A 25,523-nucleotide genomic window follows, 5' to 3' on the forward strand; every position below is an offset into this window, starting at 1 on the left:
AATGTAGAGAGAGAGGGAGAATGTAGAGAGGGAGAATGTAGAGAGGGAGAATGTAGAGAGGGAGAATGTAGAGGGAGAATGTAGAGAGGGAGAATGTAGAGAGGGAGAGAGAAGAGATGTAGAGAGGGAGAATGTAGAGGGAGAGAGGGAGAATGTAGAGGGAGAGAGGGAGAATGTAGAGGGAGAGAGGGAGAATGTAGAGGGAGAGAGGGAGAATGTAGAGGGAGAGAGGTAGAGGGAGAGAGGTAGAGGGAGAGAGGTAGAGGGAGAGAGGTAGAATGGAGAGAGAGGGAGAATGGAGAGAGAGGGAGAATGGAGAGAGAGGGAGAATGGAGAGAGAGGGAGAATGGAGAGAGAGGGAGAATGGAGAGAGAGGGAGAATGGAGGGAGAGGGAGAATGTAGGGAGAGGGAGAATGTAGGGAGAGGGAGAATGTAGAGAGAGAGAGGGAGAATGTAGAGAGAGAGAGGGAGAATGTAGAGAGAGAGGGAGAATGTAGAGAGAGAGGGAGAATGTAGAGAGAGAGAGGGAGAATGTAGAGAGAGAGAGGGAGAATGTAGAGAGAGAGAGGGAGAATGTAGAGAGAGAGAGAGGGAGAATGTAGAGAGAGAGAGGGAGAATGTAGAGAGAGAGGGAGAATGTAGAGAGAGAGGGAGAATGTAGAGAGAGAGGGAGAATGTAGAGAGAGGGAGAGGGAGAATGTAGAGAGAGGGAGAGGGAGAATGTAGAGAGAGGGAGAGGGAGAATGTAGAGAGAGGGAGAGGGAGAATGTAGAGAGAGCGAGAGGGAGAATGTAGAGAGGGAGAATGTAGAGACAGAGAGAGGGAGAATGTAGAGAGAGAGGGAGAATGTAGAGAGAGAGAGAGGGAGAATGTAGAGAGAGCGAGAGGGAGAATGTAGAGAGAGCGAGAGGGAGAATGTAGAGAGGGAGAATGTAGAGAGGGAGAATGTAGAGAGGGAGAGAGAGAGAGAGAGAGAATTTAGAGAGGGAGAATGTAGAGAGAGAGAGGGAGAATGTAGAGAGAGAGAGAGGGAGAATGTAGAGAGAGAGAGGGAGAATGTAGAGAGAGAGAGGGAGAATGTAGAGAGAGAGAGGGAGAATGTAGAGAGAGAGAGGGAGAATGTAGAGAGGGAGAATGTAGAGAGGGAGAATGTAGAGAGGGAGAGGGAAGAGATGTAGAGAGGGAGAATGTAGAGGGAGAGAATGTAGAGGGAGAGAGGGAGAAAATGTAGAGGGAGAGAGGGAGAATGTAGAGGGAGAGAGGGAGAATGTAGAGGGAGAGAGGGAGAATGTAGAGGGAGAGAGGGAGAATGTAGAGGGAGAGAGGGAGAATGGAGAGGTAGAATGGAGAGGTAGAATGGAGAGGTAGAATGGAGAGGTAGAATGGAGAGGTAGAATGGAGAGGGAGAATGGAGAGGGAGAATGGAGAGAGAGAATGGAGAGAGAGGGAGAATGGAGAGAGAGAGAGAATGGAGAATGGAGAGAGAGAGAGAATGGAGAGAGAGGGAGAATGGAGAGAGAGGGAGAATGGAGAGAGAGGGAGAATGGAGAGAGAGGGAGAATGGAGAGAGAGGGAGAATGGAGAGAGAGGGAGAATGGAGAGAGAGGGAGAATGGAGAGAGAGGGAGAGGGAGAATGTAGAGAGAGAGAGAGGGAGAATGGAGAGAGAGAGAGAGGGAGAATGTAGAGAGAGAGGGAGATTGTAGAGAGAGGGAGAATGTAGAGAGAGAGAGAGAGGGAGAATGTAGAGAGAGAGAGGGAGAATGTAGAGAGAGAGGGAGAATGTAGAGAGAGAGAGAGGGAGAATGTAGAGAGGGAGAATGTAGAGACAGAGAGAGGGAGAATGTAGAGAGAGAGAGGGAGAATGTAGAGAGAGAGAGAGGGAGAATGTAGAGAGAGCGAGAGGGAGAATGTAGAGAGAGCGAGAGGGAGAATGTAGAGAGAGAGAGAGGGAGAATGTAGAGAGAGAGAGGGAGAATGTAGAGAGAGGGAGAATGTAGAGAGAGAGAGAGGGAGAATGTAGAGAGAGAGAGGGAGAATGTAGAGAGAGAGGGAGAATGTAGAGAGAGAGGGAGAATGTAGAGAGAGAGGGAGAATGTAGAGAGGGAGAATGTAGAGAGGGAGAATGTAGAGAGGGAGAGGGAAGAGATGTAGAGAGGGAGAATGTAGACGGAGAGAATGTAGAGGGAGAGAGGGAGAAATTAGAGGGAGAGAGGGAGAAATTAGAGGGAGAGAGGGAGAAATTGAGGGAGAGAGGAGAATTAGAGGGAGAGAGGGAGAATTAGAGGGAGAGAGGGAGAATGTAGAGAGGGAGAGGGAAGAGATGTAGAGAGGGAGAATGTAGAGGGAGAGAATGTAGAGGGAGAGAGGGGGAAATTAGAGGGAGAGAGGGGGAAATTAGAGGGAGAGAGGGAGAAATTAGAGGGAGAGAGGGAGAAATTAGAGGGAGAGAGGGAGAAATTAGAGGGAGAGAGGGAGAATGGAGAGGGAGAATGGAGAGGGAGAATGGAGAGGGAGAATGGAGAGGGAGAATGGAGAGGGAGAATGGAGAGGGAGAATGGAGAGGGAGAATGGAGAGGGAGAATGGAGAGGGAGAATGGAGAGAGAGGGAGAATGGAGAGAGAGGGAGAATGGAGAGAGAGGGAGAATGGAGAGAGAGGGAGAATGGAGAGAGAGGGAGAATGTAGGGAGAGGGAGAATGTAGGGAGAGGGAGAATGTAGGGAGAGGGAGAATGTAGGGAGAGGGAGAATGTAGGGAGAGGGAGAATGTAGAGAGAGGGAGAGAATGTAGAGAGAGGGAGAGAATGTAGAGAGAGGGAGAGAATGTAGAGAGAGAGGGAGAATGTAGAGAGAGAGAGGGAGAATGTAGAGAGAGAGAGGGAGAATGTAGAGAGAGGGAGAATGTAGAGAGAGAGAGGGAGAATGTAGAGAGAGAGAATGGAGAGAGAGAGAGAATGGAGAGAGAGGGAGAATGGAGAGAGAGGGAGAATGGAGAGAGAGGGAGAATGGAGAGAGAGAGGGAGAATGTAGAGAGAGAGAGGGAGAATGTAGAGAGAGAGAGAGGGAGAATGTAGAGAGAGAGGGAGATTGTAGAGAGAGGGAGAATGTAGAGAGAGAGAGAGGGAGAATGTAGAGAGAGAGAGGGAGAATGTAGAGAGAGAGGGAGAATGTAGAGAGAGAGGGAGAATGTAGAGAGGGAGAATGTAGAGACAGAGAGAGGGAGAATGTAGAGAGAGAGAGAGGGAGAATGTAGAGAGAGAGAGAGGGAGAATGTAGAGAGAGCGAGAGGGAGAATGTAGAGAGAGCGAGAGGGAGAATGTAGAGAGGGAGAGAGAGAGAGAGAGAGAGAGAGAGAGAATTTAGAGAGGGAGAATGTAGAGATGGAGAATGTAGAGAGAGAGAGAGAGGGAGAATGTAGAGAGAGAGAGAGGGAGAATGTAGAGAGAGAGAGGGAGAATGTAGAGAGAGAGAGAGGGAGAATGTAGAGAGAGAGAGAGGGAGAATGTAGAGAGAGAGAGAGGGAGAATGTAGAGAGAGAGAGGGAGAATGTAGAGAGAGAGAGGGAGAATGTAGAGAGGAGAATGTAGAGAGGGAGAATGTAGAGAGGGAGAGGGAGAGATGTAGAGAGGGAGAATGTAGAGGGAGAGAATGTGAGGGAGAGATGTAGAGGGAGAGTGGAGAGTTGGAGAGAGGGAGAATGTGAGGGTGTAGAGAGGGAGAGGGTGATGAGGTGAGAGAGGGAGAATGTGAGAGGGAGAGAGGTGTAGGGTGTAGAGGTGAGAGAGAGGGAGAATGTAGAGGAGAGTAGGTGAGAGAAGGAGAGGGAGAATGGAGAGGAGAGGAGATGGGAGATTGGGAGATGGATGAGAGAGGGAGAATGGAGAGAGAGGGAGAATGGAGAGAGAGGGAGAATGGAGAGAGAGGATGAATGGAGAGAGAGGGAGAATGTTGGAGAGAGAGGGAGATGGAGAGAGTAGGAGGGAGAGGTGTTGGGAGAGAGGAGAATGGAGGTGAGGGAGTAGGGAGAGTGTAGGTGAGAGGTGAGGGAGATGTGGAGGGAGAGGGTGTTAGGAGAGTGTGAGGAGAGGGAGAATGTAGAGGAGAGGAGAGATGTAGGAGAGGGAGAATGTAGGAGAGAGGGAGAATGTGAGAGAGGGAGATGGAGAATGTAGAGAGAGAGAGGGAGAGAGTGTAGAGAGAGAGGGAGAATGTAGAGAGAGAGAGGGAGAATGTAGAGGAGAGAGAGGGAGAATGTAGAGAGAGAGAGGGAGAATGTAGGAGAGGTGAGTGAGAGGGAGAATGTGAGAGTGGAGTGTGGGTGTTGGGTGTTGAGGGAGTAGGTGAGGGATGTAGAGAGAGAGAGAGGGAGATGTAGAGAGAGGGAGAATGTGGAGAGGAGGGAGAGGGAGAATGTGAGGAGAGGGATTGAGAGAGGAGATGTGGAGAGAGAGAGTGTAGAGAGAGGAGAATGTAGAGAGAGAGGGAGAATGTAGAGAGAGAGGGAGAATGTGTAGGGAGAGGGAGTGTAGGGAGAATGTAGAGAGGAGAGGGTGAGAATGTAGAGAGAGGGAGAGTGTAGGAGTAGAGGAGAATGTGAGAGAGAGGGGGAGAATGTAGAGAGAGAGAGGGAGAATGTAGAGAGAGAGAGGAGAGAGAGTGTAGAGGGAGAATGGTGAGAGAGAGAGGAGTGGAGAATGTAGAGAGAGAGAGGGAGAATGTAGAGAGAGAGAGGAGAATGTAGAGAGAGAGAGGGAGAATGTAGAGAGGAGAGGGAGAATGTAGAGAGGAGGGAGAGTGTGAGAGAGAGGGAGAATGTGAGAGAGAGAGGGAGAATGTAGAGAGGAGAGAGAGAGAGGAGATGTGAGAGAGAGTGGAGTGGAGATGTGAGAGAGAGGGAGATTGTAGAGAGAGAGGGAGAATGTAGAGAGAGAGGAGAGAGAGAGAGGGAGAATGTAGAGAGAGAGAGGGATGAATGTAGAGAGAGAGAGGGAGAATGTAGAGAGAGAGGGAGAGAATGTAGAGAGAGAGGGAGAATGTGAGATGTAGGAGAGGGAGAGATGTAGAGAGTGGAGAGAGATGTAGGAGAGAGGGAGAGATGTGAGAGAGAGAGGGAGAATGTAGAGAGGGAGAGAGGGAGAATGTGTAGAGAGAGAGAGAGGGAGAATGTAGAGAGAGAGAGAGGGAGAATGTAGAGAGAGAGAGGGAGAATGTAGAGAGAGAGAGAGAGGGATGAATGTAGAGAGAGAGAGGGAGAATGTAGAGAGAGAGAGGGAGAATGTAGAGAGAGAGAGAGGGAGAATGTAGAGAGAGAGAGGGAGAATGTAGAGAGAGAGAGGGAGAATGTAGAGAGAGAGAGGAGATGTAGAGTGGAGAGTGTAGAGAGAGAGAGAGGGAGAATGTAGAGAGAGAATGAGAGTGGGAGAATGTAGAGAGAGAGAGAGGGAGAATGTAGAGAGAGAGAGGAGGAGATGTAGAGAGAGAGAGAGGGAGAATGTAGAGAGAGAGAGAGGGAGAATGTAGAGAGAGAGAGTTGTGTGAGAGTGGGAGTGTGGAGAGAGTAGAGAGGAGAATGTAGAGGGAGATGTAGGGAGAATGTAGAGAGGGAGATGTAGAGAGAGAGAGAGGGAGAATGTAGAGAGTGAGGGAGATGATGTGGAGAGAGTGAGTGTGAGAGAGTGGAGATGAGAGGGAGAGTGGAGAGAGAGTAGAGGGAGTAGATGTAGAGAGAGAGAGGAGAATGTTGAGAGTGAGAGAGTTGGGAGAATGTAGAGGGAGAGAGGGTGTAGAGAGAGAGAGAGAGATTGGAGAGAGAGAGAGTAGGGAGTGTGAGGGTGTAGGGAGAGAGAGAGGTGTAGAGTGTGAGAGAGAGAGAGGGAGAATGTGAGAGAGGGATTGGAGAGAGAGGGAGAATGTAGAGCGAGAGAGAGGGAGAATGTAGAGAGAGAGAGGGAGAATGTAGAGAGAGAGAGGGAGAATGTAGAGGAGAGAGAGGGAGAATGTAGAGGAGTGAGGGAATGTTGAGAGAGAGGGAGAATGTAGAGAGGGAGAATGTAGAGACAGATGAGAGAGGAGAATGTAGAGACAGAGAGAGGGAGAATGTAGAGACAGAGAGAGGGAGAATGTAGAGAGAGAGAGAGGGAGAATGTAGAGAGAGAGAGGGAGAATGTAGAGAGAGAGAGGGAGAATGTAGAGAGAGAGAGAGGGAGAATGTAGAGAGGAGATGTAGAGAGGGAGAATGTAGAGAGGGAGAAGGGAGAGAGGGAGAGAGGGAAGTAGAGGGAGAATGTAGAGGGAGAGAGGGAGAATGTAGAGGGAGAGAATGAGAATGTAGAGGGAGAGAGGGAGAATGTAGAGGAGAGAGGAGAATGTAGAGGGAGAGAGGTGAGAATGTAGAGGGAGAGAGGGAGAATGTAGAGGGAGAGAGGTAGAATGTAGAGGGAGAGAGGAGAGAATGGAGAGGAGAATGGAGAGAGAGAATGGAGAGAGAGAGAGAGATGGAGAGAGAGTAGGGAATGGAGAGAGAGAGGAGAATGGAGAGAGAGAGGAGAATGGAGAGAGAGGGAGAATGGAGAGAGAGGGAGAATGTAGAGGAGAGAGGAGAATGAGGGTGAGAGAGAATGGAGAGAGAGAGGGAGAATGGAGAGGGAGAATGTAGAGGAGAGAGAGGGAGAATGGAGAGGGAGATGAGAGAGGGAGAATGTAGAGAGAGAGAGGGAGAATGTAGAGAGAGAGAGGGAGAATGTAGAGGGAGAGAGGGAGAGATGTAGAGATGTAGAGAGGGAGAATGTAGAGACAGAGAGAGGGAGAATGTAGAGACAGAGAGAGGGAGAATGTAGAGAGAGAGGGAGAATGTAGAGAGAGAGGGAGAATGTAGAGAGAGAGGGAGAATGTAGAGAGAGAGGGAGAATGTAGAGAGAATGAGAGAGGGAGAATGTAGAGAGAGAGAGGAGAATGTAGAGAGAGAGAGGTAGAATGTAGAGAGAGAGGGAGAATGTAGAGAGAGAGAGAGGGAGAATGTAGAGAGAGAGAGGGAGAATGTAGAGGGAGAGAGGGAGAATGTAGAGAGAGAGAGGGAGAATGTAGAGGGAGAGAGGGAGAATGTAGAGGAGAGAGAGGGAGAATGTAGAGAGAGAGAGATGTAGAGAGAGAGAGAGAGGGAGAATGTGAGAGAGAGAGAGAGAGGGAGAATGTAGAGAGAGAGAGAGAGGGAGAATGTAGAGAGAGAGAGAGGGAGAATGTAGAGAGAGAGAGGGAGAATGTAGAGAGAGAGAGAGGGAGAATGTAGAGAGAGAGAGGGAGAATGTAGAGAGAGAGAGAGGGAGAATGTAGAGAGAGAGAGAGAGAGATGTAGAGAGAGAGAGAGATGTAGAGAGGGAGAGGGAAGAGATGTAGAGAGGGAGAATGTAGAGGGAGAGAGGGAGAATGTAGAGGGAGAGAATGAGAATGTAGAGGGAGAGAGGGAGAATGTAGAGGGAGAGAGGGAGAATGTAGAGGGAGAGAGGGAGAATGTAGAGGGAGAGAGGGAGAATGTAGAGGGAGAGAGGGAGAATGTAGAGGGAGAGAGGGAGAGAGGGAGAATGTAGAGGGAGAGAGGGAGAATGTAGAGGGAGAGAGGTAGAATGGAGAGGGAGAATGGAGAGGGAGAATGGAGAGGGAGAATGGAGGGGGAGAATGGAGAGAGAGAGGGAGAATGGAGAGAGAGAGGGAGAATGGAGAGAGAGGGAGAATGGAGAGAGAGGGAGAATGGAGAGAGAGGGAGAATGGAGAGAGAGGGAGAATGGAGAGAGAGGGAGAATGGAGAGAGAGGGAGAATGGAGAGAGAGGGAGAATGTAGAGAGAGAGAGAGGGAGAATGTAGAGAGAGAGAGAGGGAGAATGTAGAGAGAGAGAGAGGGAGAATGTAGAGAGAGAGAGGGAGAATGTAGAGAGAGAGAGGGAGAATGTAGAGAGAGAGGGAGAATGTAGAGAGAGAGGGAGAATGTAGAGAGAGAGGGAGAATGTAGAGAGAGGGAGAATGTAGAGAGAGGGAGAATGTAGAGAGAGGGAGAATGTAGAGAGAGGGAGAATGGAGAGAGGTAGAATGGAGAGAGAGGGAGAATGGAGAGAGAGAGAGAGGGAGAATGTAGAGAGAGAGAGGGAGAATGTAGAGAGAGAGAGGGAGAATGTAGAGAGAGAGAGAGGGAGAATGTAGAGAGAGAGAGAGGGAGAATGTAGAGAGAGAGGGAGAATGTAGAGAGAGAGAGAGGGAGAATGTAGAGAGAGAGAAGGAGAATGTAGAGAGAGAGAGGGAGAATGTAGAGAGAGAGAGAGGGAGAATGTAGAGAGGGAGAGAGAGAGAATGTAGAGAGAGGGAGAATATAGAGAGAGAGAGGGAGAATGTAGAGAGAGAGAGGGAGAATGTAGAGAGAGAGAGGGAGAATGTAGAGAGAGAGAGGGAGAATGTAGAGAGAGAGAGGGAGAATGTAGAGAGAGAGAGGGAGAATGTAGAGAGAGAGGGAGAATGTAGAGAGAGAGGGAGAATGTAGAGAGAGAGGGAGAATGTAGAGAGAGAGGGAGAATGTAGAGAGAGAGGGAGAATGTAGGGAGAGAGAGGGAGAATGTAGAGAGAGAGGGAGAATGTAGAGAGAGAGAGGGAGAATGTAGAGCGAGGGAGAATGTAGAGAGAGAGAGGGAGAATGTAGAGAGAGAGGGAGAATGTAGAGAGAGAGGGAGAATGTAGAGAGAGAGAGAGAGAATGTGAGAGAGAGAGAGAGAGAGGGAGAATGTAGAGAGAGAGAGAGGGAGAATGTAGAGAGAGAGAGGGAGAATGTAGAGAGAGAGAGAGGGAGAATGTAGAGAGAGAGAGAGAGGGAGAATGTAGAGAGAGAGAGGGAGAATGTAGAGAGAGAGAGGGAGAATGTAGAGAGAGAGAGAGAGGGAGAATGTAGAGAGAGAGAGGGAGAATGTAGAGAGGGAGAATGTAGAGAGAGAGAGAGAATTTAGAGAGGGAGAATGTAGAGACAGAGAGAGGGAGAATGTAGAGAGAGAGAGAGAGGGAGAATGTAGAGAGAGAGAGAGAGAGGGAGAATGTAGAGAGAGAGAGAGGGAGAATGTAGAGAGAGAGAGAGAATGTAGAGAGAGAGGGAGAATGTAGAGAGAGAGGGAGAATGTAGAGAGAGAGTGAGAATGTAGAGAGAGAGGGAGAATGTAGAGAGAGAGGGAGAATGTAGAGAGGGAGAATGTAGAGAGGGAGAATGTAGAGAGGGAGAATGTAGAGAGGGAGAGGGAAGAGATGTAGAGAGGGAGAATGTAGAGGGAGAATGTAGAGGAAGAGAATGAGAATGTAGAGGGAGAGAGGGAGAATGTAGAGGGAGAGAGGGAGAATGTAGAGGGAGAGAGGGAGAATGTAGAGGGAGAGAGGGAGAATGTAGAGGGAGAGAGGGAGAATGTAGAGGGAGAGAAGTAGAATGTAGAGGGAGAGAGGTAGAATGTAGAGGGAGAGAGGTAGAATGTAGAGGGAGAGAGGTAGAATGTAGAGGGAGAGAGGTAGAATGTAGAGGGAGAGAGGGAGAATGGAGAGAGAGGGAGAATGGAGAGAGAGGGAGAATGGAGAGAGAGGGAGAATGGAGAGAGAGGGAGAATGGAGAGAGAGGGAGAATGGAGAGAGAGAGAGAGGGAGAATGTAGAGAGAGAGAGGGAGAATGTAGAGAGAGAGGGAGAATGTAGAGAGAGAGAGAGAGGGAGAATGTAGAGAGAGAGAGAGGGAGAATGTAGAGAGAGAGAGAGAGGGAGAATGTAGAGAGGGAGAGAGAGAGAATGTAGAGAGAGGGAGAATATAAAGAGAGAGAGGGAGAATGTAGAGAGAGAGGGAGAATGTAGAGAGAGAGAGGGAGAATGTAGAGAGAGAGAGGGAGAATGTAGAGAGGGAGAATGTAGAGAGAGAGAATGTAGAGAGAGAGGGAGAATGTAGAGAGAGAGTTTGAGAATGTAGAGAGAGAGGGAGAATGTAGAGAGAGAGTTTGAGAATGTAGAGAGAGAGGGAGAATGTAGAGAGAGAGTTTGAGAATGTAGAGAGAGAGGGAGAATGTAGAGAGAGAGAGAGGGAGAATGTAGAGAGAGAGGGAGAATGTAGAGAGAGAGAGGGAGAATGTAGAGAGAGAGAGGGAGAATGTAGAGAGAGAGAGGGAGAATGTAGAGAGAGAGAGGGAGAATGTAGAGAGAGAGAGGGAGAATGTAGAGAGAGAGAGGGAGAATGTAGAGAGAGAGAGGGAGAATGTAGAGAGAGAGAGGGAGAATGTAGAGAGAGAGGGAGAATGGAGAGAGAGGGAGAATGTAGAGAGAGAGAGGGAGAATGTAGAGAGAGAGAGGGAGAATGTAGAGAGAGAGGGAGAATGTAGAGAGAGAGAGGAGAATGTAGAGAGAGAGAGGGAGAATGTAGAGAGAGAGTTGAGAATGTAGAGAGAGAGTTTGAGAATGTAGAGAGAGAGGGAGAATGTAGAGAGAGAGGGAGAATGTAGAGAGAGAGGAGAATGTAGAGAGAGAGAGGGAGAATGTAGAGAGAGAGGGAGAATGTAGAGAGAGAGGGAGAATGTGAGAGAGAGAGGGAGAATGTGGAGAGAGAGAGGGAGAATGGAGAGAGAGAGGGAGAATGTAGAGAGAGAGAGGGAGAATGTAGAGAGAGAGAGAGGGAGAATGGAGGGGGAGAATGGAGAGAGAGAATGGAGAGAGAGAGGGAGAATGGAGAGAGAGCGGGAGAATGGAGAGAGAGGGAGAATGGAGAGAGAGGGAGAATGGAGAGAGAGGGAGAATGGAGAGAGAGGGAGAATGGAGAGAGAGGGAGAATGGAGAGAGAGGGAGAATGTAGAGAGAGGGAGAATGTAGAGAGAGGGAGAATGTAGAGAGAGGGAGAATGTAGAGAGAGGGAGAATGTAGAGAGAGGGAGAATGTAGAGAGAGAGAGAGGGAGAATGTAGAGAGAGAGAGAATGTAGAGAGAGGGAGAATGTAGAGAGAGGGAGAATGGAGAGCGAGGTAGAATGGAGAGAGAGGGAGAATGGAGAGAGAGGGAGAATGGAGAGAGAGAGAGAGGGAGAATGTAGAGAGAGAGAGAGGGAGAATGTAGAGAGAGAGAGGGAGAATGTAGAGAGAGAGAGAGGGAGAATGTAGAGAGAGAGAGAGGGAGAATGTAGAGAGAGAGAGGGAGAATGTAGAGAGAGAGAGGGAGAATGTAGAGAGAGAGAGGGAGAATGTAGAGAGAGAGAGGGAGAATGTAGAGAGAGAGAGAGGGAGAATGTAGAGAGAGAGAGAGGGAGAATGTAGAGAGAGAGAGAGGGAGAATGTAGAGAGAGAGAGAGGGAGAATGTAGAGAGAGAGAGAATGTAGAGAGAGAGAGAATGTAGAGAGAGGGAGAATGTAGAGAGAGAGAGGGAGAATGTAGAGAGAGAGAGAGGGAGAATGTAGAGAGAGAGAGGGAGAATGTAGAGAGAGAGAGGGAGAATGTAGAGAGAGAGAGGGAGAATGTAGAGAGAGAGAGGAGAATGTAGAGAGAGAGAGAGGGAGAATGTAGAGAGAGAGAGAATGTAGAGAGAGGGAGAATGTAGAGAGAGGTAGAATGGAGAGAGAGGGAGAATGGAGAGAGAGAGAGAGGGAGAATGTAGAGAGAGAGAGGGAGAATGTAGAGAGAGAGAGAGGGAGAATGTAGAGAGAGAGAGGGAGAATGTAGAGAGAGAGAGGGAGAATGTAGAGAGAGAGAGGGAGAATGTAGAGAGAGAGAGGGAGAATGTAGAGAGAGAGAGAGGGAGAATGTAGAGAGAGAGAGAGGGAGAATGTAGAGAGAGAGAGAGGGAGAATGTAGAGAGAGAGAGAATGTAGAGAGAGAGAGAATGTAGAGAGAGGGAGAATGTAGAGAGAGAGAGGGAGAATGTAGAGAGAGAGAGGGAGAATGTAGAGAGAGAGAGGGAGAATGTAGAGAGAGAGAGGGAGAATGTAGAGAGAGAGGGAGAATGTAGAGAGAGGGGAGAATGTAGAGAGAGAGGGAGAATGTAGAGAGAGAGGGAGAATGTAGAGAGAGAGGGAGAATGTAGAGAGAGAGAGAGAGAGAGAGAGAGAGAGAGAGGGAGAATGTAGAGAGAGAGGGAGAATGTAGAGAGAGGGAGAATGTAGAGAGAGAGGGAGAATGTAGAGAGAGAGGGAGAATGTGGAGAGGAGAGAGAGAGGGAGAATGTGTAGAGAGAGAGAGAGAGAGAGAGAGGGAGAATGTGTAGAGAGGAGAGAGAGAGAGAGGGAGAATGTAGAGAGAGGGAGAATGTAGAGGAGAGAGGGAGAATGTAGAGAGAGAGAGGGAGAATGTAGAGAGAGAGGGAGAATGTAGAGAGAGAGAGGGAGAATGTAGAGAGAGAGAGAGAGGGAGAATGTAGAGAGAGAGAGGGAGAATGTAGAGAGAGAGAGAATGTAGAGAGGGAGAATGTAGAGACAGAGAGAGGGAGAATGTAGAGAGAGAGAGAGGGAGAATGTAGAGAGAGAGAGAGGGAGAATGTAGAGAGAGAGAGGGAGAATGTAGAGAGAGAGAGGGAGAATGTAGAGAGAGAGGGAGAATGTAGAGAGAGGGAGATGTAGAGAGAGAGGGAGAATGTAGAGAGAGAGGGAGAATGTAGAGAGAGAGTGAGAATGTAGAGAGAGAGAGGGAGAATGTAGAGAGAGAGAATGTAGAGAGGGAGAATGTAGAGAGGGAGATGTAGAGAGGGAGAATGTAGAGAGGGAGAGGGAGAGATGTAGAGAGGGAGAATGTAGAGGGAGAATGTAGAGAGAGAATGAGAATGTAGAGGAGAGAGGGAGAATGTAGAGGGAGAGAGGGAGAATGTAGAGGGAGAGAGGGAGAATGTAGAGGAGAGAGGGAGAATGTAGAGGGAGAGAGGTAGAATGTAGAGGGAGAGAGGTAGAATGTAGAGGGAGAGAGGTAGAATGTAGAGGGAGAGAGGTAGAATGTAGAGGGAGAGAGGTAGAATGTAGAGGGAGAGAGGTAGAATGTAGAGGGAGAGAGGAGAATGGAGAGAGGGAGAATGGAGAGAGAGGGAGAATGGAGAGAGAGGGAGAATGGAGAGAGAGGGAGAATGGAGAGAGAGGGAGAATGGAGAGAGAGGGAGAATGGAGAGAGAGAGAGAGGGAGAATGGAGAGAGAGAGAGAGGGAGAATGTAGAGAGAGAGAGAGGGAGAATGTAGAGAGAGAGAGGGAGAATGTAGAGAGAGAGAGGGAGAATGTAGAGAGAGAGAGAGGGAGAATGTAGAGAGGAGAGAGAGAGAATGTAGAGAGAGGGAGAATATAGAGAGAGAGGGAGAATGTAGAGAGAGAGAGGGAGAATGTAGAGAGAGAGGGAGAATGTAGAGAGAGAGGGAGAATGTAGAGAGAGAGGGAGAATGTAGAGAGAGAGAGGGAGAATGTAGAGAGAGAGAATGTAGAGAGAGAGGGAGAATGTAGAGAGAGAGTTTGAGAATGTAGAGAGAGAGGGAGAATGTAGAGAGAGAGGGAGAATGTAGAGAGAGAGTTTGAGAATGTAGAGAGAGAGAGGAGAATGTAGAGAGAGAGGGAGAATGTAGAGAGAGAGGGAGAATGTAGAGAGGAGGGAGAATGTAGAGAGAGAGAGGGAGAATGTAGAGAGAGAGTTGGAGAATGTAGAGAGAGAGGGAGAATGTAGAGAGAGAGGGAGAATGTAGAGAGAGAGGGAGAATGTAGAGAGAGAGGGAGAATGTAGAGAGAGAGGGAGAATGTAGAGAGAGAGGGAGAATGTAGAGAGAGAGGGAGAATGTAGAGAGAGAGAGGGAGAATGTAGAGAGAGAGGGAGAATGTAGAGAGAGAGGGAGAATGTAGAGAGAGAGAGGGAGAATGTAGAGAGAGAGAGGGAGAATGTAGAGAGAGAGAGGGAGAATGTAGAGAGAGAGAGGGAGAATGTAGAGAGAGAGAGGGAGAATGTAGAGAGAGAGAGGGAGAATGTAGAGAGAGAGAGAGGGAGAATGTAGAGAAAGGGAGAATATAGAGAGAGGGAGAATGTAGAGAGAGGGAGAATGTAGAGAGAGAGAATGTAGAGAGAGGGGGAGAATGTAGAGAGAGAGGGAGAATGTAGAGAGAGAGGGAGAGAGAGAGGGAGAATGTGTAGAGAGAGAGAGAGAGAGAGGGAGAATGTAGAGAGAGAGAGAGGGAGAATGTAGAGAGAGAGAGAGAGGGAGAATGTAGAGAGAGAGAGAGAATGTAGAGAGAGAGAGAGAATGTAGAGAGAGGGAGAATGTAGAGAGAGGGAGGTTGTAGAGAGAGGGAGAATGTAGAGAGAGGGAGAATGTAGAGTGAGGGAGAATGTAGAGTGAGGGAGAATGTAGAGTGAGGGAGAATGTAGAGAGAGGGAGAATGTAGAGAGAGAGAATGTAGAGAGAGAGAATGTAGAGAGAGAGAGGGAGAATGTAGAGAGAGAGGGAGAATGTAGAGAGAGAGAGAGAATGTAGAGAGATGAGAGAATGTAGAGAGAGAGAGAGAGAGAGAATGTAGAGAGAGAGAGAGAGAGAGAATGTAGAGAGAGAGAGAGAGAGGGAGAATGTAGAGAGAGAGAGAGGGAGAATGTAGAGAGAGAGAGAGGGAGAATGTAGAGAGATGGAGAATGTAGAGAGAGAGGGAGAATGTAGAGAGAGCGAGAGGGAGAATGTAGAGAGGGAGAATGTAGAGAGGGAGAATGTAGAGAGGGAGAATGTAGAGAGGAGAGAGAGAGAGAATTTAGAGAGGGAGAATGTAGAGAGAGAGAGAGGGAGAATGTAGAGAGAGAGAGGGAGAATGTAGAGAGAGAGGGAGAATGTAGAGAGAGAGAGAGGGAGAATGTAGAGAGAGAGAGGGAGAATGTAGAGAGAGAGAGAGGGAGAATGTAGAGAGAGAGAGAGGGAGAATGTAGAGAGAGAGGGAGAATGTAGAGAGAGAGGGAGAATGTAGAGAGAGGAGGGAGAATGTAGAGAGAGGGAGAATGTAGAGAGGGAGAATGTAGAGAGGGAGAATGTAGAGGAGAGAGGGAGAATGTAGAGAGAGAGGAGAGGGAGAATGTAGAGAGAGAGAGAGAGGAGAATGTAGAGGAGAGAGAGGAGAGGGAGAATGTAGAGAGAGAGAGAGAGAGGGAGAATGTAGAGAGAGAGGAGAGGGAGAATGTAGAGAGAGAGGGAGAGGGAGAATGTAGAGAGAGAGGGAGAGGGAGAATGTAGAGAGAGAGGGAGAGGGAGAATGTAGAGAGAGGGAGAATGTAGAGAGAGGAGAATGTAGAGAGAGGGAGAATGTAGAGAGAGGGAGAATGTAGAGAGAGAGGGAGAGGGAGAATGTAGAGAGAGAGGAGAGGGAGAATGTAGAGAGAGGGAGAATGTAGAGAGAGGTAGAATGTAGAGAGAGGGAGAATGTAGAGAGAGGGAGAATGTAGAGAGAGAGAGAGGGAGAATGTAGAGAGAGAGAGAGAGAATTTAGAGAGAGAGAATTAGAGAGAGAGGGAGAATGTAGAGAGAGAGGGAGAATGTAGAGAGAGAGAGGGAGAATGTAGAGAGAGAGAGAGGGAGAATGTAGAGAGAGAGAGGGAGAATGTAGAGAGAGGGGGAGAATGTAGAGAGAGGGGAGAATGTAGAGAGAGGGGGAGAATGTAGAGAGAGAGGGAGAATGTAGAGAGAGAGAGGGAGAATGTAGAGAGGGAGAATGTAGAGAGGGAGAATGTAGAGAGGGAGAATGTAGAGGGAGAGAGAGAGAGGGAGAATGTAGAGAGAGAGAGAGAGAGAGAGAGAGGAGAATGTAGAGAGAGAGAGAGAGGAGAATGTAGAGAGAGGAGAGGGAGAATGTAGAGGAGAGGGAGAGGGAGAATGTAGAGAGAGAGGGAGAATGTAGAGAGAGAGGGAGAATGTAGAGGGAGAGAGGGAGAATGGAGAGGGAGAATGGAGAGGGAGAGAGGGAGAATGGAGAGGGAGAGAGGGAGAATGGAGAGGGAGAGGGAGAATGTAGAGAGAGAGGGAGAATGTAGAGAGAGAGGGAGAATGTAGAGAGAGAGGGAGAATGTAGAGAGAGAGGGAGAATGTAGAGAGAGAGGGAGAATGTAGAGAGAGAGGAGAATGGAGAGAGAGAGGGAGAATGTAGAGAGAGAGAGGGAGAATGTAGAGAGAGAGAGGGAGAATGTAGAGAGAGAGAGAGGGAGAATGTAGAGAGAGAGAGGGAGAATGTAGGAGAGAGAGAGGGAGAATGTAGAGAAAGGGAGAATATAGAGAGAGGGAGAATATAGAGAGAGGGAGAATGTAGAGAGAGGGAGAATGTAGAGAGAGAGGGAGAATGTAGAGAGAGAGGGAGAATGTAGAGAGAGAGGGAGATTGTAGAGAGAGAGAGGGAGAATGTAGAGAGAGAGGGAGAATGTAGAGAGAGAGGGAGAATGGAGAGAGAGAGGGAGAATGGAGAGAGAGAGGGAGAATGTAGAGAGAGAGGGAGAATGTAGAGAGAGAGGGAGAATGTAGAGAGAGAGAGGAGAATGTAGAGAGAGAGAGAGGGAGAATGTAGAGAAGGGAGAATATAGAGAGAGGGAGAATGTAGAGAGAGGGAGAATGTAGAGAGGGAGAATGTAGAGAGAGAGAATGTAGAGAGAGGGGGAGAATGTAGAGAGAGAGGGAGAATGTAGAGAGAGAGGGAGAGAGAGAGAGGGAGAATGTGTAGAGAGAGAGAGAGGGAGAATGTAGAGAGAGAGAGAGGGAGAATGTAGAGAGAGAGAGAGAGGGAGAATGTAGAGAGAGAGAGAATGTAGAGAGAGAGAGAGAATGTAGAGAGAGGGAGAATGTAGAGAGAGGGAGAATGTAGAGAGAGGGAGAATGTAGAGTGAGGGAGAATGTAGAGTGAGGGAGAATGTAGAGTGAGGGAGAATGTAGAGTGAGGGAGAATGTAGAGAGAGGGAGAATGTAGAGAGAGGGAGAATGTAGAGAGAGGGAGAATGTAGAGAGAGAGAATGTAGAGAGAGAGAATGTAGAGAGAGAGAGAATGTAGAGAGAGAGAGGGAGAATGTAGAGAGAGAGGAGAATGTAGAGAGATTGAGAGAATGTAGAGAGAGAGAGAGGGAGAATGTAGAGAGAGAGAGAGAGGGAGAATGTAGAGAGAGAGAGAGAGGGAGAATGTAGAGAGAGAGAGAGAGGAGAATGTAGAGAGATGGAGAATGTAGAGAGAGAGGGAGAATGTAGAGAGAGCGAGAGGGAGAATGTAGAGAGGGAGAATGTAGAGAGGGAGAATGTAGAGAGGGAGAATGTAGAGAGGGAGAATGTAGAGAGGAGAGAGAGAGAGAGAGAATTAGAGAGGGAGAATGTAGAGAGAGAGAGAGGGAGAATGTAGAGAGAGAGAGGGAGAATGTAGAGAGAGAGAGAGGGAGAATGTAGAGAGAGGGAGAGGGAGAATGTAGAGAGAGAGAGGGAGAATGTAGAGAGAGAGAGAGGGAGAATGTAGAGAGAGAGAGAGGGAGAATGTAGAGAGAGAGAGAGGGAGAATGTAGAGAGAGAGGGAGAATGTAGAGAGAGAGGGAGAATGTAGAGAGAGGGAGAATGTAGAGAGGGAGAATGTAGAGAGGGAGAATGTAGAGGGAGAGAGGGAGAATGTAGAGAGAGAGAGAGAGAGGAGAATGTAGAGAGAGAGAGAGGGAGAATGTAGAGAGAGAGAGAGAGAGAGGGAGAATGTAGAGAGAGAGGGAGAGGGAGAATGTAGAGAGAGAGGGAGAGGGAGAATGTAGAGAGAGAGGGAGAGGGAGAATGTAGAGAGAGGGAGAATGTAGAGAGAGGTAGAATGTAGAGAGAGGGAGAATGTAGAGAGAGGGAGAATGTAGAGAGAGAGAGAGGGAGAATGTAGAGAGAGAGAGAGAGAGAGAGAGAGAGAGAATTAGAGAGGGAGAATGTAGAGAGAGGGAGAATGTAGAGAGAGAGAGGGAGAATGTAGAGAGAGAGAGGGAGAATGTAGAGAGAGAGAGGGAGAATGTAGAGAGAGAGAGGGAGAATGTAGAGAGAGGGGAGAATGTAGAGAGAGAGGGAGAATGTAGAGAGAGAGGGAGAATGTAGAGAGAGAGAGAGGGAGAATGTAGAGAGGGAGAATGTAGAGAGGGAGAATGTAGAGAGGGAGAATGTAGAGAGGGAGAATGTAGAGAGGGAGAATGTAGAGAGGGAGAATGTAGAGAGGGAGAATGTAGAGAGGGAGAATGTAGAGGGAGAGAGAGAGAGGGAGAATGTAGAGGGAGAGAGAGAGAGGGAGAATGTAGAGAGAGAGAGAGAGAGGGAGAATGTAGAGAGAGAGAGAGAGAGGGAGAATGTAGAGAGAGAGAGAGAGGGAGAATGTAGAGAGAGAGAGAGAGGGAGAATGTAGAGAGAGGGAGAGGGAGAATGTAGAGAGAGGGAGAGGGAGAATGTAGAGAGAGAGGGAGAGGGAGAATGTAGAGAGAGAGGGAGAGGGAGAATGTAGAGAGAGGGGAGAGGGAGAATGTAGAGGAGAGGGAGAGGGAGAATGGAGAGGGAGAGAGGGAGAATGGAGAGGGAGAGAGGAGAATGTAGAGGAGAGAGGGAGAATGTAGAGAGAGAGAGAGGGAGGGAGAATGTAGAGAGAGAGGGAGGGAGAATGTAGAGAGGGAGAATGTAGAGAGAATGTAGAGAGAGAGGGAGGGAGAATGTAGAGAGGGAGAATGTAGAGAGAGAGGGAGGGAGAATGTAGAGAGGGAGAGAGAATGTAGAGAGAGAGGGAGAGAGAATGTAGAGAGAGAGGGAGAGAGAATGTAGAGAGAGAGGGAGAGAGAATGTAGAGAGAGAATGTAGAGAGAGAGGGAGAGAGAATGTAGAGAGAGAGGGAGAGAGAATGTAGAGAGAGAGGGGGAGAATGTAGAGAGAGAGGGGGAGAATGTAGAGAGAGAGAGGGAGAATGTAGAGAGAGGGAGGGAGAATGTAGAGAGAGGGAGGGAGAATGTAGAGAGAGGGAGGGAGAATGTAGAGAGAGGAGGGAGAATGTAGAGAGGGAGGAGAATGTAGAGAGAGGAAGGGAGAATGTAGAGAGAGGGGGAGGGAGAATGTGTAGAGAGAGAGGGAGGGAGAATGTGTAGAGAGAGAGGGAGGGAGAATGTGTAGAGAGAGAGGGAGGGAGAATGTGTAGAGAGAGAGGGAGGGAGAATGTGTAGAGAGAGAGGGAGGGAGAATGTGTAGAGAGAGAGGGAGGGAGAATGTGTAGAGAGAGAGGGAGGGAGAATGTGTAGAGAGAGAGGGAGGGAGAATGTGTAGAGAGAGAGGGAGGGAGAATGTGTAGAGAGAGAGGGAGGGAGAATGTGTAGAGAGGGAGGGAGGGAGAATGTGTAGGGAGGGAGGGAGAATGTGTAGAGAGAGAGAGAGGGAGAATGTGTAGAGAGAGAGAGAGAGAGGGGGAGAATGTGTAGAGAGAGAGAGAGAGGGGAGAATGTGTAGAGAGAGGGGGGAGAATGTGTAGAGAGAGAGGGAGGATGTGGAGAGGGAGGGAGGATGTGGAGAGGGAGGGAGAATGTGGAGAGAGAGGGAGAATGTAGAGAGGGAGAGAGAGAGAGTTAAGGAAGAAGAGGGGAAAGAGATGGAGAACATACTGTTAGAGAGAAGTTTGAGAAGGTTCTAGTATCATAGTCTGTGATGTGGAGTTAACAGGAGAGAGGGTGAGAAGGAGCAGCTATGGATGGGGGAGGATACAGTAGAATGACTAATGTATATCATGTTTCAGAGTTGATGTTCTCTGTCTCTATACGTTTCCCTTTCCACACACACACCATCTCTGTATCTGTTCACCTCTCCTGTCATCACCTCTCAGAGCCTCAGACGCAGCCCACTGCCTGTCCTCTGTATCTGTCCACCTCTCAGAGCCTCAGACACAGCCCACAGCCTGTCCTCTGTATCTGTCCACCTCTCAGAGCCTCACACAGCCCACTGCCTGTCCTCTGTATCTGTCCACCTCTCAGAGCCTCAGACACAGCCCACTGCCTGTCCTCTGTATCTGTCCACCTCTCAGAGCCTCAGACACAGCCCACAGCCTGTCCTCTGTATCTGTCCACCTCTGAGCCTCAGACACAGCCCACAGCCTGTCCTCTGTATCTGTCCACCTCTCAGAGCCTCAGACACAGCCCACTGCCTGTCCTCTGTATCTGTCCACCACTCCTCTCTTCACCTCTCAGAGCCTCAGACACAGCCCACTGCCTGTCCGTCTCTCTTCGTCCATAATAAGCCATGAGCATTACAGTGAGGAGAGGATTAGACTAGACCTACTGCAGGATAAAGGGTAGATTCACAGGTCTATACGGGCAGAGGTCTATACGGGCAGAGGTCTATACGGGCAGAGACAGAAATATTCCAGATTGTTCTGTGTGTCTCTTACACAGGGCTGAGGAGGGAGTGACATCACTGGGCTGTAGGATAGCAGACAGGCTGGGTGTAGAGCTGACAGGCTGGGTGTAGAGCTGACAGGCTGGGTGTAGAGCTGACAGGCTGGGTGTAGAGCTGACAGGCTGGGTGTAGAGCTGACAGGCTGGGTGTAGAGCTGACAGGCTGGGTGTAGAGCTGACAGACTGGGTGTAGAGCTGACAGACTGGGTATCTAACCAGGTTTCTCTTCATGTCGTAGTTGCTGGGTGTAGAGCTGACAGGCTGGGTGTAGAGCTGACAGGCTGGGTGTAGAGCTGACAGGCTGGGTGTAGAGCTGACAGACTGGGTGTAGAGCTGACAGGCTGGGTATCTAACCAGGTTTCTCTTCATGTCGTAGTTGCTGGGTGTAGAGCTGACAGGCTGGGTGTAGAGCTGACAGGCTGGGTGTAGAGCTGACAGGCTGGGTGTAGAGCTGACAGACTGGGTATCTAACCAGGTTTCTCTTCATGTCGTAGTTGCTGGGTGTAGAGCTGACAGGCTGGGTGTAGAGCTGACAGGCTGGGTGTAGAGCTGACAGGCTGGGTGTAGAGCTGACAGACTGGGTGTAGAGCTGACAGGCTGGGTATCTAACCAGGTTTCTCTTCATGTCGTAGTTGCTGGGTGTAGAGCTGACAGGCTGGGTGTCGAGCTGACAGGCTGGGTGTCGAGCTGACAGGCTGGGTGTAGAGCTGACAGGCTGGGTGTAGAGCTGACAGGCTGGGTGTAGAGCTGACAGACTGGGTGTAGAGCTGACAGGCTGGGTATCTAACCAGGTTTCTCTTCATGTCGTAGTTGCTGGGTGTAGAGCTGACAGGCTGGGTGTAGAGCTGACAGACTGGGTGTAGAGCTGACAGACTGGGTGTAGAGCTGACAGGCTGGGTATCTAACCAGGTTTCTCTTCATGTCGTAGTTGCTGGGTGTAGAGCTGACAGGCTGGGTGTCGAGCTGACAGGCTGGGTATCTGACCAGGTTTCTCTTCATGTCGTAGTTGCTGGGTGTAGAGCTGCTCAACGTTCTCCACAGACTACTCCTGACCAGAGATCCTCCAGGTGTCCAGCTCCAGGTCACAGCTGTGGTGCAGGAGACTATCCGGGCTGCTCAGGACCACCTGACAGAGCAGAGGGACACGCAGGGTTAGTCCTGACACGGTTCACTATGTTACCTTGTTGGGTAGGCTAGTCCCTGATACCTTTGTGCTGTCTTTCCACGTCCTGTGGTCATCATTACCCATATGCTGATATAGACAAGCAGATCTGAGACCAGCATATCAGTCTATCGTTAGGATATACCACTGAAATGTACATTAATTTAAAATCCATTTTTACCTGCAACCTAAATGGGCTCATTTACTACTGATTTTGTAAAGTCATGTACAGGCTCAGAACGTTCTCACCCCGTGTTGATCTCCTCTACTTATCTCCCTCCAGGTAAGGAGGATGGAGGGGAGAAAGATGGTCTGTCTCTCCAGGGAGAGGGAGGTGAGACTGGGGAGCTGCTCCCGGGGAAGTCCCTAGTCTTCGCTGCCATGGAGCTTCTGGTGTTCATCCTGGTTCGTCACTTGCCCCAACTCAACACAAGGTAATATATGAATGTATTATTTTAATTCAATTATTTTGCTTCTTTGTTCTGTTGTAACCTGTCAGTGTCGTTCTGTTGTAACCTATTGTAACCTGTCGTTCTGTTGTAACCTGTCGTTCTGTTGTAACCTGTCGTTCTGTTGTAACCTGTCGTTCTGTTGTAACGTGTCGTTCTGTTGTAACGTGTCGTTCTGTTGTAACGTGTCGTTCTGTTGTAACGGGTCTGTGTCGTTCTGTTGTAACGGGTCGTTCTGTTGTAACGTGTCGTTCTGTTGTAACGTGCCGTTCTGTTGTAACGTGTCGTTCTGTTGTAACGGGTCTGTGTCGTTCTGTTGTAACGGGTCTGTGTCGTTCTGTTGTAACGGGTCGTTCTGTTGTAACGGGTCGTTCTGTTGTAACGTGTCGTTCTGTTGTAACGTGTCTGTGTCGTTCTGTTGTAACGGGTCTGTGTCGTTCTGTTGTAACGTGTCGTTCTGTTGTAACGTGCCGTTCTGTTGTAACGTGTCGTTCTGTTGTAACGGGTCTGTGTCGTTCTGTTGTAACGGGTCTGTGTCGTTCTGTTGTAACGGGTCGTTCTGTTGTAACGTATCGGGATCGTTCTGTTGTAATGTGTCGTTCTGTTGTAACGTGTCTGTGTCGTTCTGTTGTAACGTGTCGTTCTGTTGTAACGGGTCTGTGTCGTTCTGTTGTAACGTGTCGTTCTGTTGTAACGGGTCTGTGTCGTTCTGTTGTAACGTGTCGTTCTGTTGTAACGTGTCTGTGTCGTTCTGTTGTAACGGGTCGTTCTGTTGTAACGGGTCGTTCTGTTGTAACGGGTCGTTCTGTTGTAACGTATCGGGATCGTTCTGTTGTAATGTGTCGTTCTGTTGTAACCTGTCAGTGTCGTTCTGTTGTAACCTGTCAGTGTCGTTCTGTTGTAATGTGTCGTTCTGTTGTAACGTATCGGGATCGTTCTGTTGTAATACCCTGGTTATCTTGCTTGGAAGATTCTTGATTTCCTGCTTATTCCCTCCAACCAGGATTTCTGGGAATTTTTAACTGAATTTTGCAACCCTAATTGTACAGCATCTTTGGGTCATTGAAAAACCCCAAACTCATGTATTTTCATTCCCAGGGTGAACGAGTCCCCCAGCCACCTGCCCCTCCGGCCCCAGCCTCGTCTGCCTGAGGAGAGCACCCGGCTGGTGGCTCACACGGTCTCTATACTGGCTGAACTGCCGTCGCTGTGCTCCCCCGCAGGTAACACACAGACAAACACACCTGACCACACAGACTCAGAATGTCTCCTGTAACTCATTGCCTTGTCATGTTGTGGTGTGTTATACTGCTAATAACAGAGTTCCAGTGTTCATCGCTATGCCTTAGATTCAGTCTGGCTCAATAGCCTGTCTCCCGTAGGATCCATCTCACCCTGGGTCTGTGGTTGTTCTGTCTGAGACGGAAGCTTTCTGAGTGTCAGATTATCCTGGAAATCAACTGAGTCACACTGGGTGTGAAACGATAGAGAAACAGAGATGATTCAGTTAGGATGTCAGGGCTATTAACAGATTAGGGACAGTGAGAGATTAGGGACAGGCATGTCAGGGCCACTGGGATTTCAGGGCTGCTGACAGATTAGGGACAGGGATTTCAGGGCTACTGACAGATTAGGGACAGGGATTTCTGGGCCACTGACAGATTAGGGACAGGGATTTCCGGGCCACTGACAGATTAGGGACAGGGATTTCAGGGCCACTGACAGATTAGGGACAGGGATTTCAGGGCCACTGACAGATTAGCGACAGGGATAACATGACGCTTATAGAAAGGGTCTGTTTGCCTTGTTGACATATAAAAGGTGCATTCTGCAATGGTTACTGCTGTCCAATCGTCATTTCAATTGATATCCTTGTATCCTTCAGTACATTGATTGAACTGTTGCATATGGCAGTTTTAAAAGGAGTATTGGTGTGGGATTTAGTGAAGGATACAAGTCTCTCTCATTCCTCATTACTGAAGGATACAAGTCTCTCCCTCATTACTGAAGGATACAAGTTGCTCTCTCATTCCTCATTACTGAAGGATACAAGTCTCTCCCTCATTACTGAAGGATACAAGTTGCTCTCTCATTCCTCATTACTGAAGGATACAAGTCTCTCTCTCATTCCTCATTACTGAAGGATACAAGTCTCTCTCTCTCATTACTGAAGGATATAAATCTTTCTCTCTGTCATTCCTCATTACTGAAGGATACAAGTATCTCTCTCTCATTCCTCATTCCTGAAGGATACAAGTCTCTCGCTCTCATTCCTGAAGGATACAAGTCTCTTCCTCATTCCTGAAGGATACAAGTCTCTCCCTCATTCCTGAAGGATACAAGTCGTGCTCTCATTCCTCATTCCTGAAGGATACAAGTCGTGCTCTCATTCCTCATTCCTGAAGGATACAAGTCGTGCTCTCATTCCTCATTCCTGAAGGATACAAGTCTCTCTCTCATTCCTCATTACTGAAGGATACAAGTCTCTCTCTCATTCCTCATTACTGAAGGATACAAGTCTCTCTCTCATTCCTCATTACTGAAGGATACAAGTCTCTCTCTCATTCCTCATTACTGAAGGATACAAGTCTCTCGCTCTCATTCCTCATTACTGAAGGATACAAGTCTCTCGCTCTCATTCCTCATTACTGAAGGATACAAGTCTCTCGCTCTCATTCCTCATTACTGAAGGATACAAGTCTCTTGTTCTCATTCCTCATTCCTGAAGGATACAAGTTTCTCCCTCATTCCTGAAGGATACAAGTCTCTCCCTCATTCCTGAAGGATACAAGTCTCTCCCTCATTCCTGAAGGCTACAAGTCTCTCCCTCATTCCTGAAGGCTACAAGTCTCTCCCTCATGCCTGAAGGCTACAAGTCTCTCCCTCATGCCTGAAGGCTACAAGTCTCTCCCTCATGCCTGAAGGCTACAAGTCTCTCCCTCATTCCTGAAGGCTACAAGTCTCTCCCTCATTCCTGAAGGCTACAAGTCTCTCCCTCATTCCTGAAGGCTACAAGTCTCTCCCTCATTCCTGAAGGCTACAAGTCTCTCCCTCATTCCTGAAGGCTACAAGTCTCTCCCTCATTCCTGAAGGCTACAAGTCTCTCCCTCATTCCTGAAGGCTACAAGTCTCTCCCTCATTCCTGAAGGCTACAAGTCTCTCCCTCATTCCTGAAGGCTACAAGTCTCTCCCTCATTCCTGAAGGCTACAAGTCTCTCCCTCATTCCTGAAGGCTACAAGTCTCTCCCTCATTCCTGAAGGCTACAAGTCTCTCCCTCATTCCTGAAGGCTACAAGTCTCTCCCTCATTCCTGAAGGCTACACGTCTCTCCCTCATTCCTGAAGGCTACACGTCTCTCCCTCATTCCTGAAGGCTACACGTCTCTCCCTCATTCCTGAAGGCTACACGTCTCTCCCTCATTCCTGAAGGCTACACGTCTCTCCCTCATTCCTGAAGGCTACACGTCTCTCCCTCATTCCTGAAGGCTACACGTCTCTCCCTCATTCCTGAAGGCTACACGTCTCTCCCTCATTCCTGAAGGCT

The 25,523-nt window shown here is 48.8% G+C and overlaps 1 protein-coding gene across 8 annotated transcripts in view; it reads left to right on the forward strand.

Annotated features, from left to right (window-relative positions):
• Nucleotides 1–25,523, forward strand: part of heatr5b (HEAT repeat containing 5B) — a 114,393-nt gene that overhangs the window by 82,270 nt on the left and 6,600 nt on the right. For 7 of the 8 annotated variants that reach the window (XM_045702260.2, XM_082965722.1, XM_045702261.2 and 4 more), the window contains 3 exons: nt 21,376–21,520; nt 21,815–21,965; nt 23,079–23,203. In XM_045702260.2, the coding sequence (XP_045558216.1) occupies nt 21,376–21,520; nt 21,815–21,965; nt 23,079–23,203 (421 nt within the window). Of the gene's footprint in view, nt 1–20,607; nt 20,656–21,375; nt 21,521–21,814; nt 21,966–23,078; nt 23,204–25,523 lie in introns of those variants that run through there. The other variant, XM_082965723.1, reaches the window with a different exon arrangement.

Source organism: Salmo salar, chromosome 19 (assembly GCF_965601325.2).
Source record: "Salmo salar chromosome 19, fSalSal1, whole genome shotgun sequence".
Lineage (NCBI taxonomy): Eukaryota > Metazoa > Chordata > Actinopteri > Salmoniformes > Salmonidae > Salmo > Salmo salar.